A 25,092-nucleotide genomic window follows, 5' to 3' on the forward strand; every position below is an offset into this window, starting at 1 on the left:
AAGAACACCAAAGGAAAGACCTATAAGGGCACTACAACTAGAGCAATGCCAATTAGAGAACTAGAGCAGGCCTTTAGGGATGCAACAGGTCAGAGAAACTACCAGCAATATCAAGTGCATGATAAAAGTCATTGGTTGTGTGAACGATATTGCCTGAGCACAAGGTCACAAATGCCTGACCAGCCGGAGCACGGAGCAGTTCATTTAACATCATCCTCCCATCAGTAGGTCTCCTGTAGGTCTATGGAAAACAAAAGGTTCCAGGAAATCATTTAGAAGCAGAAGGACAGAAAGTGGAGTGAAGGAATGCATGAAAGTGAAGTGAGACCTAGGCAGTAAAGGCCCTCATTAAAAACAAAGAAGTAAACCTGTTGCACTTGAAGCACTGAAATGACTGGGCACCATTCGAACATAGAATAAGCCTGTTAGAATTGGGGGTCTCTGGTTAGGGCAAGTATTCACTTGTGACAAGCAGGGCCCCTCTCCTCTAAGTCAGGGCAAAGGATGACCCCTTAGAATTACCCTTGCTCACCCTATAGGTGCGTGGTGTGAGCAGCCAAGGCTATTCATCAGGCGTTTCTGAGTTAAGCATTTGTAATAACAAACACAGTAAATACACCAATCCCCCCACAAATGGACACCAGGCTGTGGTTATATAAAAATACGTTCTCTTTATGTAAAAATATATATGCAGGCAAGTATTTATCACAAGACCAGTAATAACGTTTTTCTTAGCCACAAGGTTGTAAATAGGCAATTGTTCTCTTGGTATCGCAAGCTTTCACTTACTTTAGTCTCTTTGAACAGTTCTTAGGTCCTTGAGTCCTTTCAGGACTCACTAGCCGCTTTGTTGCGCTTCCTTGTGCTCCTCCCGGTGCGAACGGCGAACTCTACCGCGTCTCACGCATCTGACGTGAGCATGGGTTCGATTCGTACCATGAGCGCTGTCTGTAGAAGGGCGGCTCAGGCTGGGAGACCGGGGCACAAAGGCGATCGCCGCGCACAGTGCTCTCGAGGGGAAAGAAGAACGTTGCAGGCCCCTAGCCCGTGGTGAGCACTGTGCGCCGGTGAGCGGCGTCTCTTGGGGGTTTCCGTGAAGGCGGGTGCGGCGTGCGGGGCGCACGGCGGCTCTCAGCAGAGCGAGGCTGGCACCCGAGGCTCCCGAAGCTTCAAGGAGTCTGGTCTCTGGGTCTGTTGGGTCCGGTGGGGACGTCAGGCGGGAGCGTGGGGGGCGTGCACCAGCGAGCCTCCGACGGCGGTGATGCAGCGACTTCCCTCAGTGGGGGGAGAGCGGCTCGGCCGGGCGGGGCTCTCCCTCGGCGGGGACGGGGAAGCACAGTTCGATCACGGCCTCGAGGAGGGGCTGGGTGGCACCCAAAAGGGTCACGGCAGCGAGCCTCCAAGGCGAGGTGACACAGCGATTTCCCTCAGCGGGGGTAAGCGGCTCGACGGAGCGGGGCTCTTCCTCGGCGGGGACGGGGAAACACAGTTGGTCACGGCCTCAAGGAGGGGCTGGGGGTACCAGGGTCACGGCTCCGGCGGGGCAGACGTCCTCGTAAATACCGGCAGACGAGCAGAAAGCAGGTTGAGCCAGATGGTCCTGTGGCTCAGGTCAGGGGGCAAGCTCAGACAAGCCCTTGGAGAAAGTTTCAAGCACAAATCAGCAAAGTCTTTTCAGCAAGTCTTTTCCTCTCCTTCCTTAGCAAGGCAAGCAGCAGGCCAGTCCTTCCAGCGTCTTCTTCTCCTTCTAGTTGGGCAGAGGTTCTTTGTGGGAAACAGGATTCTGATTTACAAGGAGCAGGGCTCCTACTTTTATACAGCATTTTCTTTGTTCTCACAGGCCAGGGGGGCCTCTGCATAACTTCATTGAGTCTCTGAGCACTTGTTGGGTGTACTCTGGTTTCTGCTTTCAGTGTGAGGGGCAGGCACATCAGACGCTCCATAGGAGGTGGAGCCAGCATTGTGTGGACAGGGGCAGCCAGGAGTACCTTGTTGACAGTGCTTCGCCCTTCCTGGGCCAGGTGCCGGCTGAGTCATCAGTCGCTCCCCAGGGGGCGGAGCCAGCATTGTGGTGGCAGAGCACAGCCCTATTCAGAGTCCAGGGGCACTCCCACCTTCCACTAAGGTGTAATCATTGCATTCACCACCTGTCATCCCCCAGCCTTGTCACTCACATAACCCAGACAGTCAGATACACATCCAAGCAGAGGCGGGCTGAAATGGTTAGGCAAGCAAATGCTAACTTTCTAAAAGTAGCATTTGCAAACATAGGATATTAAAATAAACTTTACTAAAAGAAGTATTTTATTATTCTGAGTTCAGGCATACTAAACTTTATTTTCTACCATGTTCCCTGAGCCTGTTGGAACTATAGAGTGTAATAATTCCAGCAGCTCATCTTGGCCTAAGAGAACAGGTAGCCTTACGATAGTGAAAAACCAATTTGGCAGTAATTCACTATTAGGACATGCCACACTCATCAGAGCATGCCCTACCTTACACTTACAATGCACCCTGCTTGAGAGGATCATGGCGGCCGCTAGGTGAACGGCCGTAGCCACCTCTCCTCCATGGGGTAGTGAGCGTTTCTGCTGTAATGTTTTAAAAATTGTAGATTGATAGACCCATTGTTTTTTGCGAGTGATCTTAACTCCAAATTTAATATCGGAATGTACCGAGCGGTGAGGAAGTGGTGAGGTCGGAGATATGCCCCCAGATCCCGGCGTGTCTCCCGAATTTCCTGCGGTGTGCCGCTTGAGGCAAGAGGGCGGCGTCTGGACGAATCGGAGCTGGCTGTGGGAGGAGGCGGCCAAGCAGAGGAAGAGGCGCGACTTCGCCCTGTTGGCGTTCCGGGTCAGTGGAGGCAGAGCCAACGGCAGCATCTTCGGCGCAGAGGCGGCGTGGGAGGCATTTGCATCGGCGGAAACCGCAAGTAGTTCAAAGAGCTGGTTTCACCGGTGTGCAGGCTCACGGAAGGAGGGTTGCGAGGAGGCTAGGAGAAAGCCAGGGGGGGTTTTTGCACATGTAAGTGCGTGTGGTGATTCTTTTCCGGGCCGCCCACAGCATAGCATGAACAGTTTCCCTGACACCCCCGTAAGCTGCATGGAAATTGAGGGGAGAGGAGGCAAGGGTACGGGCGGCAAAGGAGGAAGGGAAAGTACTGGCCAAGAGGAGAATCAAAACACCGTAAAAATAAACAGATATACGCTGAGAGCCAGGACAGTGTTCATTGGAGATAAGGAAAAACCTGTTTACCCCCCACGAGTTTCACCCCCTATTTTGGAAGTAAGGGAACGTAGAAAGAGGGGGAAAGCAAAACAGAAAACCTCTGAAGAGTATTTAAGCGCAAAAAATATTAAAAGTCGGGGAATAAATAAGGTGGTGAAACCAGCAGAGGCCAGTATTAAAGTCACCCACTCACTTAAATCCTATTACAAGGTAATGTCTAACATCACCACTACCTCTACTTCTACTCTACCTACCTCTATTTCCGCCCCCGTAGTTAGTGTTATCACTCCGAGCACTCAGCCCGCTCAGGTTGCGCAGCATTTACAGTTTGCTCAGCCTGCCCAGTGCACTAAGGACACCCAGTCCCTGCCTTCACCCCTGCAGAACACACACCCCGTTCTAGTTACCCAGGAATCAAGCGGGACGCTGGCACCAACACAGGGAGGAGTGGTAGGGGACAGAGCAGATAACCTTATGGATCAAGAGGCTGTGGTGACAGTGCATCCGGATATCGGTTTGACCAATCGATTTTCTGCGCTAGAGACGGATGGGTTAAGTAATACGGTCTTAAGTGCAATGGACAGTAGTACGGGTAAACTGAATACGCCGCAATCTACCCCTACAACCTCCGTCAGCCAAACAGGAAAAGAGCTTGCTATGGATAATACTGCTAAATCCGAGGCAACAACGGGTACACTGGCCGATATATTATTGGCTATGAAGGACGAAATAACTAGCAGATTTACAGTTTCGGAAACTAACCAAGCTGAGCTGGCTAATAGATTTTTAGTTTCCGAGGCTAACCAAGCAGCATTAAAAGCTTCATGTGAGGAGCTTACCAAGAGGGTGGATGAGGTCACACTCAGGACAGAGGCAGTGGAGTTAGAACTCCCCAAGATCAAGGAGGCGTTAAGTACCACTGAAGCCAAGGTCACTAAGCTGTCAGCTCAGAATATGGAGCTAAAAGAGGACATCGAGCGGTTGGAAAACTATTAACAACTTAAGAATATTGAATGTACCGGAAGCTATGGAGGGGGGGGATATAAAGGGGATCGTAATATCCCTACTGAAGGGGACAGTACTAAAGGACTCATCGGGGATGGACTTGATGCACAACATACAAAGGGTGCACCGTGACCCTTTCAGGAGAAACCTCGCAAAACAAAAGCCTAGGAAGATCCTGGTGAATTTCTTGACCTATTCCATAAAAGAGCAGATTCTCTCTGCCGCATTAAAAGAGGGCTCCATACATTTTAATAGCTCTAATCCCTTTACCTTTCATATAAGATCGGACATATCGCATATCACCGCTTCAAAACAGTGGGAGTTGGGTAAAAGGCTGGAGGTGCTGAATAACTTAGGAGCCAAGGCACAGCAGAAATTTCCAGCACAGCTGAGAGTGATGTGGGATAATAAAATGCACTTGATCAGGTCAGGGGAGGAAGCAGATGTTCTTATTGCCAAGATAAGGGTCAGTAAAGGGGGTCAGGAGAAATAAAATAAAGAAAATGGGTCTACCACTAAATTTTGATGTGGGATCAGAAGGAAAAAGTGTACGGTAGAATTTGAAATTGCCACTCCATGGGGGGGAGGAAGGCTGAATAGGCTTTTGCCTACTAGCTGGGAGGGTTCCTCGGGGGAAGAGGGGCACAGGGCAGAGGAGGGGAGGGTGGTTGGGGGGCACGCGGTGGGGGAGCAGTGGGAAAAAAAGAAAAAAATTCATCCTCATCTAAACCTTTATACAGCCTTAGTAATTTTTTGCGTCAAACACAGACAATGTCAATCAGTAGGAACAGAGGAATAGGGCTGGTATGGCTGGTATGACATTAAGGAATAAAGGGATTATATTTGTTTCTTGGAATGTAAATGGGTTGAGGTGCCCCCGAAGGCAGAGGTTAGTTCTTAAGCATCTAGAACTGTCAACTGCACAAGTATGTTTGTTGCAGGAGACGCATCTGAGCTGGGAAGAGAGCACCGCAGTCTTCTCCAAGGTTAAATGGGTAAAGTTTTTCAGTGCATCAAGACAGACAGTACAAAACAGAGGGGTTGCAATACTGTTTAAACAAGGAACTCCCTGCATTATAGGAAAAGAACAATCAGACGCCACCGGTAGGTGGTTGACTGTTTGTTTGACATTTGAAAACTGTGAGATGGTTTGTGCCTCCTTCTATGGCCCAAACACGGACGATCCGTCACATATTAACAAACTACAGTCCGTGTTGACGCTGGAACCCCCACCATATGTGATAGGAGGAGATTTTTATGTGTTGATGGATCCTCTCAAGGACAGATCCAATTTAAGCCATTATAAAGGAGCTGTGAAGGTGCGTCGGGCATTAGTCAATGTGATGCACGATATGGATTTAGTGGATGTGTGGAGAGAGATAAAGGGAGACCAGAAGGGCTTTACGTTTTATAGCAAGAAGTATTCTCATTCCTCCAGGATCGACTATATTTTTATGGATAGAGGATCTATAGGCAACCTAGGGGTGATCCTAGTCCTCCCGAGTCACTTGTCTGATCATGCGCCTTTACAAGTGGTATATCAGATAAAATTGGCACATCGGCAAGCATCTAGGTGGACACTTAATAGGGCGAAGCTATCAGACCCGGATGTGATCGCCGCGGTGCAGGCCCCTTCTTTGGAGTTCTTTGCTTTGAACTCAGGTTCCACAACACCGGATGTAATATGGGATGCCTATAAAGCCTGGCTTAGGGGGATACTCCACGGAATTATTTGTTATAAGAACAAGTATGATGCGGAGGTATTAAAGAACATCGAGGGGAAGATAAGTGGCTTGGAGAGAGAAAGGGATGAAGTTAGTATTGGAGATCAAGAGCAACTCATTCGGATCTCGGGCAAGCTTGAAGAGGCAAGAGCAGAATATAGAGGGAAATTGGAGGCCAAGTGCAGGGCACAGTGGACCGCGAGAGGGATGCAGAACTTTGAATATGGGGAGAAGGCCGGTGCTCTACTGGCATGGAAAGCTAGGTCTGACCGAGTCAGAAATGATATTAAGGAACTTAATATCAATGATAGCGGAGTAGTCTCTAACAAGATTGAGGACATACAGACCTGCCTTCTATCCATGTTCTCAGAGCTGTATAAAGAGGACTTGGCCCCTCAGTTAAGTGTGATACAGACATTCCTTGGAAGTAAACAACTGCCGGTACTCTCAGAAGAAAGTAAAAACACCTTAGATGCCCCTTTTACGTTGGAGGAGGTAGCAGCTCAGATCATGAAATCAAAGAACAAAAAAGCTGCGGGTTCAGATGCACTCCCGAGCGAAATTTATAAACATCTTAAGAATGAGCTGTTAGAGGCAGTGGGGGACACTTTTAATTCAATTTATAGTATAACAGGGAAGGTCCCTAATACATGGAAGGAGGCTATAATAGTCCTGATTTTAAAACCTGGCAAGGATCCAAAAAAGGCTGATTCCTACCGTCCAATCTCCCTGCTAAATGCAGATTATAAGATCTTTATTGGTATTTTAGCAGGGAGATTGGCTAAATTAACACCAAATTTGATACACCCGGATCAGAAAGGGTTCGTTATAGGGAGATACATCCAGGAACAAACGCAGCTCCTGATTGGCAACATAGACCTGGCCATTCAGAGGACAGAGCCCTTGGCCGTGGTCGCTGTCGACGCGGCCAAGGCTTTCGATAGAGTCTGCTGGACATATTTATGGGAGGGTCTGAGAGTCATGGGGTTTGGCCCAGTCTTTATACAAACTCTCCAAAATTGCTACCAAGGTGCCACTGCACGAATACTTCTAAATGGGGCCCTGACGGAGAGTTTTAATATTCAGAGGGGAACTAGGCAGGGGTGCCCGATATCACCCCTCCTGTTTAACCTATATGTGGAACCATTAGCCCAGATGCTCAGATTGGATGACTCAATAATCCCATTTAGATCAGAACAATACAGCTCAAAAATTGCCCTATACGCCGATGATCTGATACTGTATACGGGGGACCCTGAGATAGCTATCCCGAGGGCGGAAGAGTGTTTGAGTGAGTTCAGATTGCTCTCTGGGTTTCTTGTCAACAAAACAAAAACAGAGGTGATGTGCTGGAATACGGAGTGGTCAGGAAGAGTGAGTGCGGAGATGAGATACTTGGGGATCCATATCGTAAAAGATCTCGATAAGATACCTGAGCTAAATCTTAAGAGGGTGGTGAGAGAAATGGATAGTCTTTATAACAGATGGAGCAATCTTCCCCTGACTATTTATGGATAAACAAATCTGGTAAAGATGACAATATTACCCAAGTTGTCTTATCTTTTTTCTTCAATCCCATTAACATTTGGGAGCAATAGCTTAATGAAAATACAGAGCAAAATCGGGAGTTTATTTGGGGGAACAAATGGGTCCGTTTGGCATGGAAAAAACTAAGGCACAGACTAAAAAGGGCGGGTTAGCCCCTCCGGATGTAAGGCTGTAAGCGGCAGCTTTCCACTTTAAAAGCATTCGGATGCTGCTGGTGAAACCGGGGGAATCAGCCTGGGGGAGGCTATTGGGGGAAATGGTGCGGGTGGAAGGAGGTGGAGAAGGTGCGGCGTTTTTGTACAAGTTTGGGTCACCGAGGTTCATTAAAAGGGTGCGGCTGAAGGTTCTGAGGGCAGCCCTGGAGTTATGGTATAGGCTCAGGCGCACCTGGGGCATTGGGTACCATTCGGAGAATGCCCCTGTATGGGATGCACCAGGTACACCGGACTGTTTGAAGGACAGTTTGGCGTTGCCAATAAGAAGGGCAGGTATCACAAACTGGTCTGAACTGCTGGATGCCAGTGGGGGTCCATTCATGGGAGTACCTAAGGGTAAAGATCGGGCCAGGACTCTCAAGATTTAAATATATGCAGTTAACATCATGGTACGAGGCAGAAAAGGGGCAGACTGGAGGAAACAGAGATATTGAAGACCTGTTGAGCGCTAACGGACCACTAAATAAAGAAGTATCCATATGGTATAACAGCTTGCTGGAGGTTGAAGACCAAGCGGTACCCCCCTTGTGGAGAGGTGTGGCTCACTGGTTAGAGGCGGCAGACCTGTAAGCAGAGAACGGACCGGGACCAGGGTTCAATTCCCGATGCGGCAGGGTCTTGGACCAGGGTCAACGGACTCGATAATTCTCGCCTCAGTGCCTACTCTAACCAGGGAACACACTCGGTAACTCTGGGCATTAAGCTTGCCTCATCTCTACAACGGCCCCCCACAGATGTCGGGGATGCCTGGTTTCACCCTGGAGATACCCAGAAAGGGACCTTCTCACAGGGAAAACCAGGACGGGTTCCCCAGCGGTCTACAGCGCCAGGACACTCGGGTAGAGTAACAGTGCGCTTTACAAGTATCCCACATTCTGTGCAGTTTGGACAGATACCCCACTTGGGCCGCAAAAAGACTCCTTATATGAACCGTCTTTAAAGATTATGTACAGATACGTCAAGCCCGCTTGCTTAAAAAAAACCAATTTGTTTGTTATAAATAGACTTTACTACACCACCGCAAAAATTTAAAAGTTCGCCCCACACCCCGCCCCTAAATGCCCGAGGTGTGCGACACTCCTTGCGGACGATATGCATATTTTCCATGAATGTCCAGCACTTGTAAAATTTTGGGCTGAGGTGGGAGACAACATACAAGACATTTTCAAAACCAGTATAGAAATCAACATGTCTTTGGTGTTTTTTGAAGATGATGGATGCCTCAGCCAGACCCTTTCTCAGAAGGATAGGGGTTTATTATTGTATCTGATATTGCTGGCTAGAAGGGAGGTGTGCAAGAGGTGGAAGGACCCCCTCCCTCCCCAAAGGGAAGACTGGCTCAAAGCTGCATTCATCATGTCACGGTTAGAGTACGAGGGCGTGAAAGACAAGGTAACAAACATATGGCATCCCCTCGTGTGCTGGGGTAAGACGCTAAGATTACTGTAAACATCTTTGGTCTTATGATTACACCATGGCCTCTTACAAAAAGAAGAGGCAGGTCGGATGACCCAAGCGAGTGCGGTAAGCCGTGGGGGCGACAGATTGAGAAGGCGGCTTCATAAGACCCGCAGAGGCTTGAAAGGTGAGATGAGGACCACAAAAAAAAAAAAATGCACCCTGCCCTTGGGCCTACCATAGGGGTGACTAATATGAAGGCAAGGGAAGGTTTAGAGGCTGGCAAGTGTGGGCACTTGCCCAGCCAGCATGACAGTACCAGACTGCACGCAGGTTCTGCAATGGCAGACCCTAGACACATCTTAAAAGGCTGCTTCTGTGGGTGGCGCAACCAGCGCTGCAGGCCCACTAGCAGTATTGGCATCTACAAGCCCTGGCACTCCTGGTGCACTTTACTGGGGACTGACAGTAAATCCAATGAACCAACCAGGAATATCAATCACAGTTACACTTTACATAGGGAGCACCTGCACTGCGGCACGGATTGGCCGTGGCGCAGTGCCCTGAGCAGCGGACACCAGCAAAAACATCTGAGGCACATCAGCAAAAAGTGGAAGGGAAACTCACGCCAAGGTGCCAGGTCTAACAAAGCCATGTAGAGAATTGGTCAAGAGTAAGATGAGACACTGATATGAAATAACTGAACACAAGGTCTAGATCAACATCAGACCGAAGAAGAACCTATATGGTAACAAGTCATAGCATAGAGAGAACAAGGAGAAAAAGTGGTGTCCTGGTCTGGCCACATTGGCTCAGGAACAGTGCATCAAAGGTCCCAAGGGAAATATTAAAGCATAGCCTCATTTAATGCCAGCGTACTTTAAAGATACTACATCTTGCCGTGTGCTGATAAAACCGAGACCCGGAGGAAGGCTGCTACCGAAGCACATGATGTGGGAACACTGCCTTCATGCGTCCACTTATAACGACAGCTCTCGCTGTTAACAAGGTATGCAGTGTGTCGCTTCTCCCTAGGATATTGTAGACTGCAAGTTGTTCTACCTTCCGTGTTCACGTAGTGTAGAGCATAGAAGTAGGCTTTAGGGTGTTATGTTTTAGATTACATTTACCCCTGTTATAGATGTTCATCTGATTCTTATTGCTGTTGTAATAGATGCTTTTATTTAAAAGTGTTTGTTCTGTTTGATAAAGTGAATAAAGAAACAGATCTGTTTCTGTAACCATGGTGCTCCTTGATAGTAACTCAGAAGCAATAACTCTACTTCAACAATGTATTGGTTGTTGTTCTGTTGGGCTACAAAATCTGTCTGTCTGTTGGTGAAGTTCACTTGTTTCACCCATGGGTGGGAAAGCAACCCTTGTAGAACTACGCCAAAGTCGTAGTTTATGATACACCCTAAACCCTCCCATTTAGTTATGAGTATGCACCATTTCCCAGATTCTCCCCTGGTCCGTCCCAAATGTACTACTTAGGGCCCGATTACGATACGATTAGGAAAGCATTCCCACCTAGGGCCCGCTTACGATGCAGTTAGGAAGACCTCCTAAAGGCATTTGCTCCTTCCGAATCAGATCAGGAATGTGCCTTCTTCCCGACTGAGGGCCAGATTACGATGCAGTTAGGAACATAGGCTCCCATAGAAGTCAATAGGAGTCCAACCAAATTGTATCTGGGAGCATCCAGATGCATCATATCACCAAGCAACGTCCGCCTCGAACAACGCAAGCTCTGCCATCACCGACGCCGTCAAAGAGCCATAGCCTGCACTGCGACTGGAAGGACACCCCGACGTGCAACGCCTCGCTACACCAAATCGAACTGGTCTGACCGACGTGCTCACTGCTGCTGACTTCGAATCCTGTGACCACACCGGAGATGGGCACCGCCTCGCACGCTTTGCGACGCACCGCCCGATTCGCACCGCTGTTCGGACTGATCGATGCCAGCTCCCGAACTCCGGCTCGTTCGCCGCACCGCAAGCTGCAAGCACTGCATCGAAGCACCGTCTTGCCCTGCAACGCAAACCTTGGATCCACTGACTTTGCCAACAGGCCGCTGCCTGCACCGCATTGAGGGACAACGTGTCCTGCAATGCTTCTTTTCTGCAACGCGACGATCACCGTAACCGGCCCGCACGTCCCATCCGGCCGCCCCAATAAAAAAGGTACTGTGACTGAGTCTGTCGACATTTGAGTGGGCCCGTACCGACGGGGTCTGCTGGATTTGCTAGATTCTGTTATTTTCAACGACACTGTAGCCCGTCCGGGTTACCGACTCGCACAGAACCTTGATTTGAGCCATTTTAACCTGAACTCTTGAAATTTAATAGTACTGTGTATTCTTTTTGTCGTTTATTGGTCTTGTGATAACTCTATATAAAGTATACTTATTTTTTATATAAAACCTGTGTGGTGTCCATTTGTAGTGTTATCACTGGGTTACTGTATGTGGTCACAAATGCTTAACTTACATCGCCTCTAAAATAAGCCTTGACTGGTCGCGCCATGCCGTCTAGAGGGTGAGCAGGGGTTATTTTAAGAGGGTAATTCCCTTGCCCTGACTAGAGGAGAGGGTCCCTGCTTGTCACAAGTACCTACCTGTGACAACCAGAGACCCCCAATTCTAACATTGGAAGTCAAGCGGAAAGGATTTTGAGTTTGCATTTTTGACTCATGTACAGTGATTGATGAACACTGAGTGCAGACCATAACGCAGCCACGTACTTCTGATACTTGTTTTTGCCAGAGATCTCCATTTTTTAAATCATGTGTGATTCAGTCATCATGGAGGAGATAGCCTCAGTCACATCTGTTGACTGTGATTGGGAGGAAGAGAAACTAGAGAGTTACACCAACAAGCAGCTCAAATGTTTCTGCAAAAAGTTAAAAATTCCCCTGACTGGAATCACCAAGAAGGAGCAGTACCACAAGGCACTGAGGGCCTGGATGGCAGCAAGGAATGACCCTTGTGATTTGGGAGATGATGAGGATGCAGAGCAGCAGCTTGGTGGGCCACTGGGCCCTGAGAGGAGGGGTGCGCCCTCCTCAGTGGGTAGCAGTGTTTCTGCCCGAAGTTTGTCCACAGAAGAGTTGGCAGACAGAAAAGAAAACAGGATGCATGAATTGGAGATGGCCAAGCTCAAATTGAATGGGCAACTGGAGCTAGAAAGCAAGAAGATGGCTCTAGAGGAATAGAGATTGCAAATGTAGCATGACAAAGTTTTGAGGGAGTTGGATCTGAAAGCCAGGAGCCTAGAGATTTCTCCGTCTGGAAGCAGCATGCCGTCAACACATGGGGAAGGTAGAGTGTACATCCCCAAAGAAGTGGTAAAGGAGTTTTTTAAGAATGATGATATTGGGCAGTGGTTCAGAGCCTATGAGGTAGCCATGTCTTCCCACCGGGTCCCTGAGAGAGATTGGGGATCAGGGTTGTGGGGAAGGTTCCTTAGTGAGGGGCAGGACACACTGTCGGACTTGCCTTCTGAAGCTCATAATTCCTATAGGCACATGAAAAAGGGACTCATGACTAGGTATGGTTTGACTCCTGAACTCTACAGGCAGAGGTTCAGGAAGTGCAAGAAGATAGAAAGTAGTACCTGGGTAGAGTATGTCACTTTCTTTTGCAGAGCATTGGATGGTTGGGTGAAGGGCAACAAAGTGAATGATTTACAAGGTCTCTTGGATTTTATTGCATGAGAGCACTTGTCTGATAATTGTTTTCCATAGCTGCGCCAGCACCTGCTTGATAGCAAGCTGACTAACCCTGGGAAGCTTGCTGAGGAGGCGGACCGCTGGGTCAGTACCAGGGTCCACAAGAGTCATGTGAGAGACTCTGCCAAAGGTGGGCAGGGTCCCTAGCAAAAGAGTGGGGGGGACAGGGGTAAACAGAGGGAGTTCAGCAGAGGGCCCTAAAGTAATTCCCAAGGGGACCAAGGGAAATGTTCTCAGCCTCCCCCTGAGAAGAAGCCAGTGGTCCCGAAAGGTAATCCTGTTCCACAGGGACCCCTGAAATGTTACCGATGTGTGGACCTGGGTCATAAGGCGACTTATAACAGGTTCCGCCTGTTTGGTAACCAGCACCCACTGGTGCTCCGCCCCGGCAGATGGCTAGTGTAGCCTTTGGGGAGGAGGTAGAAGTCCAAGGTGGGTGGGGTACCACAGAGATGTCCCTTGTCTCTTTAGGAGACGGTGAGGTGGTCCCAGAGAACTAACTGCCCAACAACAATAAGAAATATGGGCAGTGGGTGACCATCAATGGCCAAAAGGTGGAGGCTCTTAGAGACACAGGAGCCAGTGTGACAGCTGTCAGGTGTCACCTGGTGTCTCAAGAGCAGGTTGTCCCACATGCATTCTGCCGAGTTGTTAACGCAGACAACACAGAGAGTCATTGTCCAATGGCTCAGGTTCCCTTTGAGTGGGGGGGGTCTCTGGTACTCTTCAGGTAGCTGTGAGGCCCGCCATGCATGTTGTCTGTTTGTTGGGGAACGATTTGGAGAGCTCACCTTGGGAGAAGGTGGAGAAGAGGACTCACCTGAGGATGGTGGGTCTGCCTGACTGGGCGTGCATGACCACCCAGTCAATGGGAGCCAGTAGGGGTGCTCAAGAGGACCTGGAGCCTGAGAGGGAGGTCCAGGAACCTGCCTTGGAGACAAGTGGCAGGGGGCGCAGGAAACCGGCCCCTGAAGTTCCCATGGCCCAGGAGGAGGTAGACCCTGAGGGGGATGCCCTGGAGCCTACCGGGGAACAAGTAGCTGAACTGGGGGACCTGCCTGAGCTGACCCATTGGCAGCAAGAAGGAGGCCCCTCCAAGGAAGAATTCTGCAGGGAGCAGAGAGAATGCCCTTCTCTTGAGGGCTTGTGGCAGCAGGCTGCAAGCCAGGCAGAAGGTGATGCGTCTGGGTCACATTGGATCTATTGGGAGAACGGTCTCCTGTATAGTGAGCCTAAGGTTGCTGAGCCTGGGTCAGCCCGTGTGCTGGTGGTACCCCAAACCGTCAGAGCCTTCCTACTGGGGCTGACTCATGATGTGTCATTGGCAGGACATTTGGGGCAGGACAAGACCTTTGAGAGGCTTGTCACCCACTTTCATTGGCCCCAAATGCGCAACACTCATTGCAGGATCTGTCAGACTTGCCAGGCAAGTGGAAAGAGTGGGAGGAAGCAGAAGGCTCTTCTCCAGCCATTCCGTAAGGTCAGTACCCCTTTGAGTGGATGGGGATTGACATTGTGGGACCACTGGACCCCAATACAGCCATGGGCAACAGGTTCATCCTAGTCTTGGTGGACCATGCCACACGGTACCCGGAAGCCATACCTCTGCGGACAGTGACGGCCTCCGTGGTGGGACGAGCACTGATGAGAGTTTTCTCACGAGTATGATTCCCTCGAGAGGTTGTGTCTGGCCGGGGCACCAACTTCATTTCTAAGACATGAACTGCCTGTGGCAGGAGTGTGGGGTAACTTACAAGTTCATCACTCCTTACCATCCCCAAGGAAATGGGTTGGTTGAAAGTTTCAACCGGACCCCGAGAGGCATGATTATGGGTCGGGTCTTGAGGAACCCATGAGGCGTAAGTGGGACGTCCTCTTACCATGCCTGTTGTTTGCATAACGGGTGGTGCCACAGAAATCTCTAGGGTTCAGTCACTTTGAGCTTCTCTATGGACACCCGGTAAGAGGACCTCTGTGTTTGGTCAAGGAAGGCTGGGAACATTCTCCCAGGAAACCTCCCCAGGATGTATATAGCTACATGCTGGCCTTCAGGAACCAGACTAGGCGTTTCAGGCAACTCGCTGAGGCGAATCTAGAAGCCAGCTAGGAGGAGATGAAGCAGTGGTACGACCAGAATGCCACTCTGGTAGAGCTTCAACCTGGTCAGTAAGTGTAAGTCATGGCCCCAGTGGAGCCCTGTGTGCTCCAGGATAAGTGGACTGGACCATTTGAGGTTGTGGAGCGCAAGAGTCCAGTTACCTACTTGGTGGACTTGCGGTCACCCAGGAACCGCTTGAGGGTCCTGCATGTCAACCGCCATAAGCCCCACTTAGAGAGGTCTGAAGTGGGCATGCTCTTGGCGACAGATGCTGGAATGGAAGAGGAGACTGAGCCTCTTCCTGACCTCCTGGCGGCCACAGAGCAAGATGGGTCAGTGGATGGTGTTAACCTCTCTTCCACCCTGACCCCTGAGCAGCAAAAAGACTGCCGCCAGTTGCTGGGACAGTTTTCTGATCTGTTCTCCCTGGTTCCTAGTATTACAGATTGGTGCGTCTATGATGTGGATACAGGAGACAGCTTACCTGTGAAGCACAAGTCTTACAGGGTAACTGACAGGGTAAGGGCTTGCATTAAAGGAGGTCTCAAAGATGCTTGCACTAGGGGTGATTGAGTCCTCCAGCAGTCCTTGGGCCAGCCCAGTGGTCTTGGTCCTGAAGGCTGCAGGGTCGGGTGCCACACCCGAACTCCGGCTCTGTGTGGACTACCGAGGGCTCAATTCGGTCACGAAGACCGACGCGCACCCCATCTCCAGAGCCGATGAGCTCATTGATCGGTTAGGGGCTGCACGGTACCTCAGCACGTTTGACTGGACGTCTGGGTATTGGCAGATCGCCTTGACTGAAGGGGCAAAGGAGAGGTCGGCATTCTCCACACCAGATGGGCATTTCCAGTTCCGTGTTATGCCCTTTGGGATGAAGAATACCCCTGCCACCTTTCAGAGGTTGGTCAACCAGGTGTTGGCTGGACTGGATGAGTTCAGTGCCGCCTACCTGGATGAAATCGCAGTGTTCAGTGTCACTTGAGAGGAACATCCGTACCACCTCTGGGAAGTGTTGTTGGCACTGAGGAAGGCAGGCCTCACGATCAAGGCGAGTAAGTGCCTGATCGGGCAGGGTTCTGTGGTGTACTTGGGACACCAAGTTGGGAGTGGCCAGGTGGCGCCCCTACAACCCAAGATTGAAACCATCCTGGCTTGGGAACCCCCCAAAACCCAGACAGAGGTGAGGGCCTTCTTAGGACTCACCGGGTACTACAGGAGGTTTGTCAAGGGGTATGGCAACAAGGTCGCACCCTTGACAGAGCTGACTTCCAAGAGGCAGGCCAAGAAAGTGATTTGGATTGAAACCTGTCAGAATGCTTTTGAGGCCCTGAAAGCCACCATGTGCATGACGCTCATGCTCCTGGCACCCAACTTCTCCAAAGAGATCATCGTTCAAACAGACGGTTCAGAGCATGGTGTGGGGGCTGTTTTGTCACAGATGATTGAAGAGGGCCTAGATGAACCTGTAGCCTTCATCATTAGGATGTTACTTCCACGGGAACAGAGGTGGAGTGCTATTGAGCGTGAGCCATTTGCTGTGGTCTGGGCACTGAAGAAGCTGAGACCATACCTCTTTGGGACTCACTTCAGGGTTCAGACAGACCACAGGCCCCTCAGATGGTTGATGTAGATGAGGGGTGAGAATCCAAAGCCGTTGAGGTGGTCCATTTCCCTACAGGGTATGGACTTTACGGTGGAACACCACCCTGGTACAGAACACGCCAACGCTGATGGTCTGTCCAGATTTTTCCGCTTTAGTGATGAGAACTCCCAGGAGGTAGGGTAGCTCTCCCCACATTTCAGCTGGAAGGGACACGTGTTAGACCTGGCACCATTGGCGCTGGTCTCCCTCCCATTTTTACTGTTGCCTCATGTGTTTTTGCTGGTGTTAGAGTAGTGTGGTGTTTGGGTACTGTGCCACTGCTGTCCAGTGCCACAGTGCGAGTGCTCCCTACTGTAAATTGATGTATAGATTAGTGGTTGCATGATTGGATGTTTGGTTTACTTGTCAGACCCTAGTACAGTGCACTAAGTGTGCCCAGGGCGTGTAAATCCAAATGCTGGTGGGCTTATTTATTTATTTCAAAGGTTTTATATAGCGCTACTGGACCCAAGAGTATCAGAGCGCTTTACAAGGATGGTGAACATAATGAGATAAATTTAACAATTAAGCGAAAAAGAGTTACAGTATGACAATGCATTCAACAGGGCTAAGGGGGCAAAGAAACAGCGAGAGAACATTAAGTGGAAAGTGAATATTATAAGTTAGGATAGAGAGGGGGTGAAGAGAGGGGGAGTGAGAAAAAAATGAATGGATTGAGAGGGGGTGGGAAGAGGAGCGGACAAGGGAAGAGAGAGGAGTGGACACATTCAGAGTCAGTAACATTAGATACCCCAGTATTTGTTGAGAAGGAGTACTTTGAGTTCCTTTTTGAAGAGAGGGTAAGAGGGTTTGCAGCGAAGGTCCTTAGGGAGAGAGTTCCAAATTGTAGGAGCGTTACCAGAGAACGCACAGGATTGGGTCTTTTGACATTTGAGTCTGGGTGGGATCAAGACAAGGGAGTTTGTGCTCCTCAGGGACCTGGAGCAACCTGCTTTGTGTAGTTTCGTTGTAAGGTAAGAAGGGGTGTTTGGTGAAGAGCTTTGTGAGTGATGCAGGCAATCTTGTAGGTGGATCTTTCTTCTATTGGGAGCCAATTGAGATTTTTGAGGAGAGGGGAGATGTGATCAATTTTTTTTACAATCAGAGATGAGTCTCACAGCTAGATTGAGGACAGATTTAATCGGAGTTTTAGGGGTTCCAGCCAAAGTGGCGTTGCCATAGTCAATCCTGGAAAGGACAAGCTATTGGACAACAAGTTGCTTGCTGCACTGGTTGAGCCACCCACAGAAGCGGCCTTGTAAAATATGTGTAAGGTCTGCCATTGCAGAGCCTGCATGCAGTCTAGTACTGTCATGCCGACTGGGCAAGTGCACCCACTTGCCAGTCCCTAAACCTTCCCTTTTCTTCATAGTCACCCCTATGGTAGGCCCAAGGGCAGGGTGCATTGTAAGTATAAGGTAGGACAAGCCCTGATGTGTGTGGCATTTCCTAATAGTGAATTACAGCCATTTTCGTTTTTCAGTATTGCAAGGCTACCTGTTCCCCATAGGCCAAAATGGGCTGCTGGATTGTTACATGGTTATAATCCTAGCAGACTCAGGGAACATGGTAGAAATTCGAGTTTAGTATGCATGGACTCAGAATAATAAAATACATATTTTAGTAAAGTTTATTTTAATATTCTGTGTTTGCAAATACCACTTTTAGAAAGTAGGTATTTGCTTGCCTAACCATTTGAGCCTGCCTCTGCGATGTTGTGTATTCCTTGTCTGGGTTTCTGAGGGACAGGACTGGGGAATCCAGGAGACAGGCTGGGGCAGCCCGGTGGTGAATAGGGAGATCTGCATCTAGATGGGAGGGAGGAGTTGCACCTGGGGCCTGAATAGGGCTGGGCCTTCCCTTTACAATGCTTGCTCCACCCCCTGTGGTGTGTCTGATGTCTCTGCCCTGCACACTGAAAGAAGAGAAGGAAGACTGTCAACAAAGTGCTCCTGGACTGTACTTGCCTTCCACAATGCTGGCTCCACCTCCTGTGGGGCATCTGATGTGCCTGCCCTGCGTGGTGAAAGGAAGGGAGAAGTCTGGTAAACAGAGTGCTTCAGAACTGGCTTGAACCGGGCAGAGGCCCCTCTCCCCTCAGAGAACAAAGAATTTAGGGGTATAAGTATTGGGACCCTGAGCCCATAAAATTAGATCATTCCTGGAACTGACAAGAGGAAACCTCTGCTGAGGAGAAGGAACCTGAAGAAACTGAGGAGAGACTATTCCCAAGCTGAAGTGCTGCTTGGCGGATTGGCCTGCAGTGGCTGCCTTGCTGCCAAAGGGAGGAGAAAGACTTTGTGGACTTTTCTTTTCAACTTGTGCAAAGATCTCCAAGGGCTTGAAAGAGAGCTTGCCCCCCTGACCGAAGTCCCAGGACCAGTGGACTTCACCAGCCTTTGTGAATTGCTGCTGGAAACAAGTGGCTACAGAGGCAGGGAGCTGTGACCGACTCTCTCGACCGGCCCGTTGTCCTCTAGGCAGTGCACCAAGCAACGTCTGCCTCGAACAACGCAAGCTCTGCGCTCACCAACACCCTCAATGAGCTGTAGCCTGCACCGCGACTGGAAGGACACCGCGATGTGCAACGCCTCGCTACACCGAATCGAACTGGTCTGACCGACGCGCTCACTGCTGCTGACTTCAAGTCCTGTGACCGCACCGCAGTTGGGCACCGCCTCGCATGCTTTGCGACGCACCGCTGTCCGGACTGATCCACGCCATCTCCCGAACTCCAGCTACTTCGCCGCACCGCAAGCTGCAAGCACCGCATCGAAGCACCATCTCCCCCTGCAAAGCAAGCCTTGGATCCACATGACTTTTTCAACAGGCCGCTGCCTGCACCGCATCGAGGGACAACGCGTCCTGCAACGCGACGATCACCGGAACCGGCCCGCACGTCCGTGCCGGCCGCCTCAAGTAAAAGGTACTGTGACTGAGTCTGTCAACATTTGAGTGGGCCCGTACTGATGGGGTCTGCTGGATTTGCCTGACTCTGTTATTTTCAACGATGCTGTAGCCCGTCCGGGTTACCGACTCGCACAGAACCTTGATTTAAGCCTTTTTAACCTGAACTCTTGAAATGTAATAGTACTGTGGATTCTTTTTGTCATTTATTGGTCTTGTGATAACTCTACATAAAGTATACTTATTTTTTTATATAAAACCGGTGTGATGTCCATTTGTAGTGTTGTCACTGGGTTTCTGTATGTGGTCACAAATGCTTAACTTACAACGCCTCTGAAATAAGCCTTGACTGCTCGCGCCACGCCGCCTAGAGGGTAAGCAGGGGTTATTTTAGGAGGCTAATTCCCTTGCCCTGACTAGAGGAGAGAGTCCCTGCTTGTCACAAGTACCTACCTGTGCCAACCAGAGACCCAAAATTTTAACAGCAGTCAAAATGATAACATCATAACGGTCTGAATTCCTTAAACTACCAGCTGCACCCCTTAAGTCACATATTGTACACATAGAGACTCACTAATATTTCACACAACACTGTGCAACAATCAAAAATGACTAGTGTAGGAGAAGATCCTAAAAGGAGTGAATACACTTTGAATAAGATGTGAAACCATGTAACATATAAAATCATTAAGACTGGAACACTGATTCTTTTGAAATTGAATGGATGTATTTGTTTATGTGGAACCTAGCCAAAAGGCAAAGGAGCGCTGCATAGGGTCAAAGGAAAGCATAAAGTCAATAAGTGATAGGAGAGGGGTCTGTTTTGGAGATGGTTAATGTATTGTGATGTATTGCTCTTTCCTGCATTGAAGCTGTTTTAGTGGATACCGGGTTGATCTAGATCCTGGATACATAGATGTAAAAGACCTGCTCTCTTGGTTTTTCTTTTTTATAATGCTTAGTCTGTAGTCTGATAGTGCCCAGGACCACCAGAGATTTTGAGCTTGTCTGCAAGATAAGCAAGGGTGAATGTTGTAATGGCTTCGTAAATGATGTTGCTGGTTTTGAAGATGGATGGCAGGAGCATCAGGGATCCATTGGAGTTCTATAGGGATAACGGTGATGTGATCATATTTCTTCAGGCCTTGGATGAAACGTACTTAAAAAGAGCGTTCTTTAACTTGATTTAAAGTCAGGAGAGATTGATTGAAAAATACAGTGTTTTCAAGGCACTATAACTTTAAACCATGTTGGCACCTTTAAAAACATGTCAGTCAATCCTATCAATGCCGAAAAGACAAATAAGAACCTACCCACTGCACAGATAACATCCAAAAATAAGGATAAATGTTTTAAAAGAGTTGTTTAGTGTGTAATTTTAGATGTTATTCGTATGGGATGAAGGATTTTATCTTTGGTTATGTTTAAGACTGAAGTCTTATGGAATAGCACATTTTATGAACTTAAATAATATGGTATTGTTTAATAGACCATAGTTTAAAAAACGTTTTATTACTACTACTACAACCACCGCTCCTATGTATTTCAGTGAACTACTCACAGTTGTCATTCACTGATTTTCCAAATGCCAGTTTGCAATTGTTGGATTAACAAATATTTTCCAAAGACAAACAGTTGACAGAGGCATCAAACACCTGCATCATTAACAGTAATACACATTATAAGAGTACTCACCACAGCCAGAAGAACTTCTCCAGTCCTCTATCGGATTGCCCCTGTTCTGGCATGCTACTGCATAGGTTGTGAAGGTCTGGCACAAGCTAATTTGATACCCATTGCTCAAGGACAAATCACGAGCACAGGCCTTGAGAAAGGGCTGAGGGTTAATCTGAGAGTAGCAGAGCCTGAAGGGCCCAGTGGTGCTGTCAGCTAAGAGGCCACAGAATTCCAGAGACTCGTATTTCAGGGCAAGTTCAGCATCGACTTCTGGGCATGCTCCGTCGCAGTCATTGCTACAAGGGGTGTCCTCATCGTTGGTCTTCCAGCTACTTCCCAGCTGTGCCACGTTCGCTGCCTGCTCTCCTGACGGCATCATGAAGTCATCGCTGGGGTCCTGGTTGTTGTTCCCACACATCCCACACACATTCCCATGGAAGGCTGGTGGCACTTTGACAATTACGAAGGTCTTCCAGTCGAAGAGCACCTGCAGGCCGAAGGAGGTCTCCAGCACAGCATACTGGCCTTGCTGGTATATCTTCAGCGCTCCATCCTTTAGACTGATGGGTAAGGGTCCCCTCTGATTATCCACCTGAGCAAAATACAAATTCCAGTCACAAAGTTAGGAATACCCATGTTGTGCACATCCACACTTCTGCATTCTGATCAAATCAATGCTCCACGCAAACCAGACCTAGGCCCTGCCTCTCACCCCTCCCTGCAAAGCCCTCCAAGGTCCCCCTCTTCTGGGTTGCTCTATTCCTAAATCAAATGAAGCAGACTTCACTTTCAGTAGAGAGGTGCATTGAGCAATCAAGCATCATTTAGATAAAGGCGGTAAAAGAACACAGGGTACACAATGCTGATTGTTCCATCCTCACTAACCCACCAGATTGAATGTGTTGGGGAATGGGAGGCGGCAAAGGTGTTGCGAGCTTTGCTGTTGTGAAAGTCCTTGTGAGGGATCTGCTTCGGGCAAGAATGTCATTGCCCAGAGAAACATCTCAAAGTGTGGTTGAAATTAGTTAGTCCTTTTTTTAAATTTCTAAATGCTTTATTGAACTTTGAGGAAACAAAAAGAAATATAGAAAGAAAGAAACAGTCACCACAATAGCATCACCAGTTGTATAATATGTCATTCTAATTGGCCTGTACGTATGACAGCATACAGCATATCACATTGGTAAATGCAAAATCATCCAACTATTGTAATTTATACAGGTGGTTAACGCCATTTTATAGGACAACTACAAAAGAAATACATTTGCATGCCAATGTATAAACCGTTTGCAATGGTAGCAATTAGAAAGCAATAAGCGTATACGATAATGTGATAGCGTATTCTACAAGCTAAAAGAAAGGGATGGACTCAATGGAAGTAAAGCAAATAAAGAGAAAAAGAAACAAAAAACTAAAAATACCCCGAAAGCGGAAGAAAACAGAAGTAGCCATCCTATGATTTGTGGATTAAAAAAGCAGGGAATGCAGAAAAATGTGGGAATCAGCAATTGCCACAATGTGGAAAAGGCTACCTTATGAAGTATCACTCGTTTAAATCAATGATTGACTGGGTGGAGAGACTTAGGGAAGTTTGCTCTTCTCCAGTGACATGTCAAGTTTGTGCCAAATGGGGGAGTAAACTGATATTCAAGGACACTGCTATGCTAAGATCCTATATACTCCCCGGGTTTTGTAACAAAGCCATTCCCTCCATGTGATACTAAAAGTATTACATGCCAATATCAACAACAATTTCCCAGCAAGCCTTAGGTACAGATAACATTTAAATGGCTGACTTCCGATTTATTCTTAAGGCAATAGAGAGAAACAATAGCAAAGTTCAGCATCACCTCCTCTGTCCAGCAGCAAGGAACCAATGCCTCACCCCCCCTGTCAGTAAGGATGTGACGCATCACCTCCCCTGCCAGTAAGGAACCAATGCATTATGTGCTTTTGCAGCGCTTCACCTCCCTTGCACAAAATGATATTTTGACTTGTGTATGTTGGATTTTTGTTGTTTTGGACTTATTTTATTAAGATAAATATTGCGTATTTTTCTAAACTGGTTGTTGGTGTACTTTTGTAGTGTTTTAACTGTGTGACTATGCATGCATGTACAAATACTTTACATATTGCCTCCGAGATAAGCATGGCTGCTCGTGTCAAGCTACCAAGAGGGTAAGCAGGGATTATTTTAGCTGTGTAATCCCCTTACCCTGACTAAAGTGGGGGCCCCTACTTGGACAGGATGCAAATCACTGCCAACTACATACAGTACCCATTTCTAACAAAACTTATAAGTTGATTAACCACATCCGAAGACAAAAAAAGCTGTCCATCTTTCTGGATGTTCCAGAATTCAATAGCATACATAATAATGTTAATTTATAAAGTTGCTTTGGCATTTTGAAGGAGCGATATTCAACAAGATGAAATGACATGTTTCAGCTTATAAAAACGGATTCCTTGCAACAAGTAAGTGCCTTAGGCCTAGATATATTCCTCTACGCCCCATTCCTAGTAAGATATCTTCTTCAATCTAGACATTTCTTAATCTTGCTACATTTATACGAATAAGTGGATATTGACAGTTAAATAAATCAGCTTAATTAATGTATTCATTGTGATATAGTGGGTCCAGTATCGCAGAGTACACATGGAAAACATTTCTTAGAAATTTGAAGGAACTGTCTACGTAAAACATATATTATATTCTATACTCTATCTGTTTGCTATATAAAAGCAAAACATGGCTAGCCTGAAGACCAGAACAAACAGAAGATGTCTCCACTCGCCAGTCATTGTTTACAATATAAAGCTAATTGCGACAATAGGTCTTGCACGAAGGTTGTTCATTAAAAAGCTGTGCTTTCTAGTCCTCCTTACTTAAACACAATGGGGCAGATTTATGAAGGCCTTGCGCCGCCGGTGCGTCATTTTTAACATGGGAAAAAGTGACGCACCGGCGGCGCAAGGCCTTCATAAATCTGCCCCAATGAGAGTAACAAAACACATCTCTCCTTTTTTAACCATGTTTAAAATGCACTTTAAAGGGTTAATAAAAATAATTTCAATATATTGCTGAAAAGAATATTTTGTGATACACTCTAGCAACTGTACATGCCTAGTTGAAACTGTCTGCACAGGAACAACTATTTAATGTAATTATGCTACAAGTGTTTATGTTTGTGCTTTAAATGTTACTATTTTGAAATTATGCATATTCTGCACAGAAATATATTTTTCAAAAGCATAACAACAAAGCACAAGTTTTATTCTATTTTCATTATCTCAGGACAGCTAATAAGGTGCTGCAAACCGACATCATTCCATCAAAAACAGCTCGGGTAAACCGCCTCCAAAAACAGATACATTCACATCGACGAAAACCATAAAGTAAGTTACTTCCGCTGCAGGTAAGAATATGTGAACTACTACTTTGAAGTGCATTGGAAAATGCCATCACTCAACATAATCCACTTACATCACCTACTGAAAGTTGTGTGAAGAGGCGGGAGGCACCGGTGAAAGCCAATGGTTAAAAAGAACACAACTGCAACGACACTGAAGGGCAGATTTACTAAATTCTCATGCAGTGCAACCACCAAGAATTCTGCGTTGTATTGTATGAGAAGGAGGAGCAGAAGTGTCCTATTTGCAGAAATATGTCATAGTGCAAGGGTGTCTGCACGAGTCTAGATAAGGTACCCTTCCAGTACAAAATACTTTGCTTAGACTAACTTTAACACTTTTCCCACTTTAAATGTGTGCTCTACAGTGCAGCACACAATCAAAGCCTTAAAAGAAAGGAGAAATAAATGCATTTCTCCGTGATAGCGCCTATCTGAAATGGGCACTCTTTTTTGCTGCAAAATCCTGTCTCCTTTTTGTGGGTAAATAGGGTTTTGTGTCAAT

General features: G+C 47.7%; 1 protein-coding gene across 1 annotated transcript in view; it reads right to left on the bottom strand.

Annotated features, from left to right (window-relative positions):
* The window catches only part of LOC144769651 (IgGFc-binding protein-like), a 1,105,637-nt gene that overhangs the window by 1,063,230 nt on the left and 17,315 nt on the right, over positions 1-25,092 (bottom strand). Inside the window, exon 3 of the mRNA XM_078653826.1 lies at positions 21,196-21,769. Coding sequence (XP_078509952.1) covers positions 21,196-21,769 — 574 coding nt within the window. The remainder of the gene's footprint in view (positions 1-21,195; positions 21,770-25,092) is intronic.

The sequence above is a fragment of the Lissotriton helveticus genome, chromosome 7 (genome assembly GCF_964261635.1).
Source record: "Lissotriton helveticus chromosome 7, aLisHel1.1, whole genome shotgun sequence".
In the NCBI taxonomy this organism is placed as follows: Eukaryota; Metazoa; Chordata; class Amphibia; order Caudata; family Salamandridae; genus Lissotriton; species Lissotriton helveticus.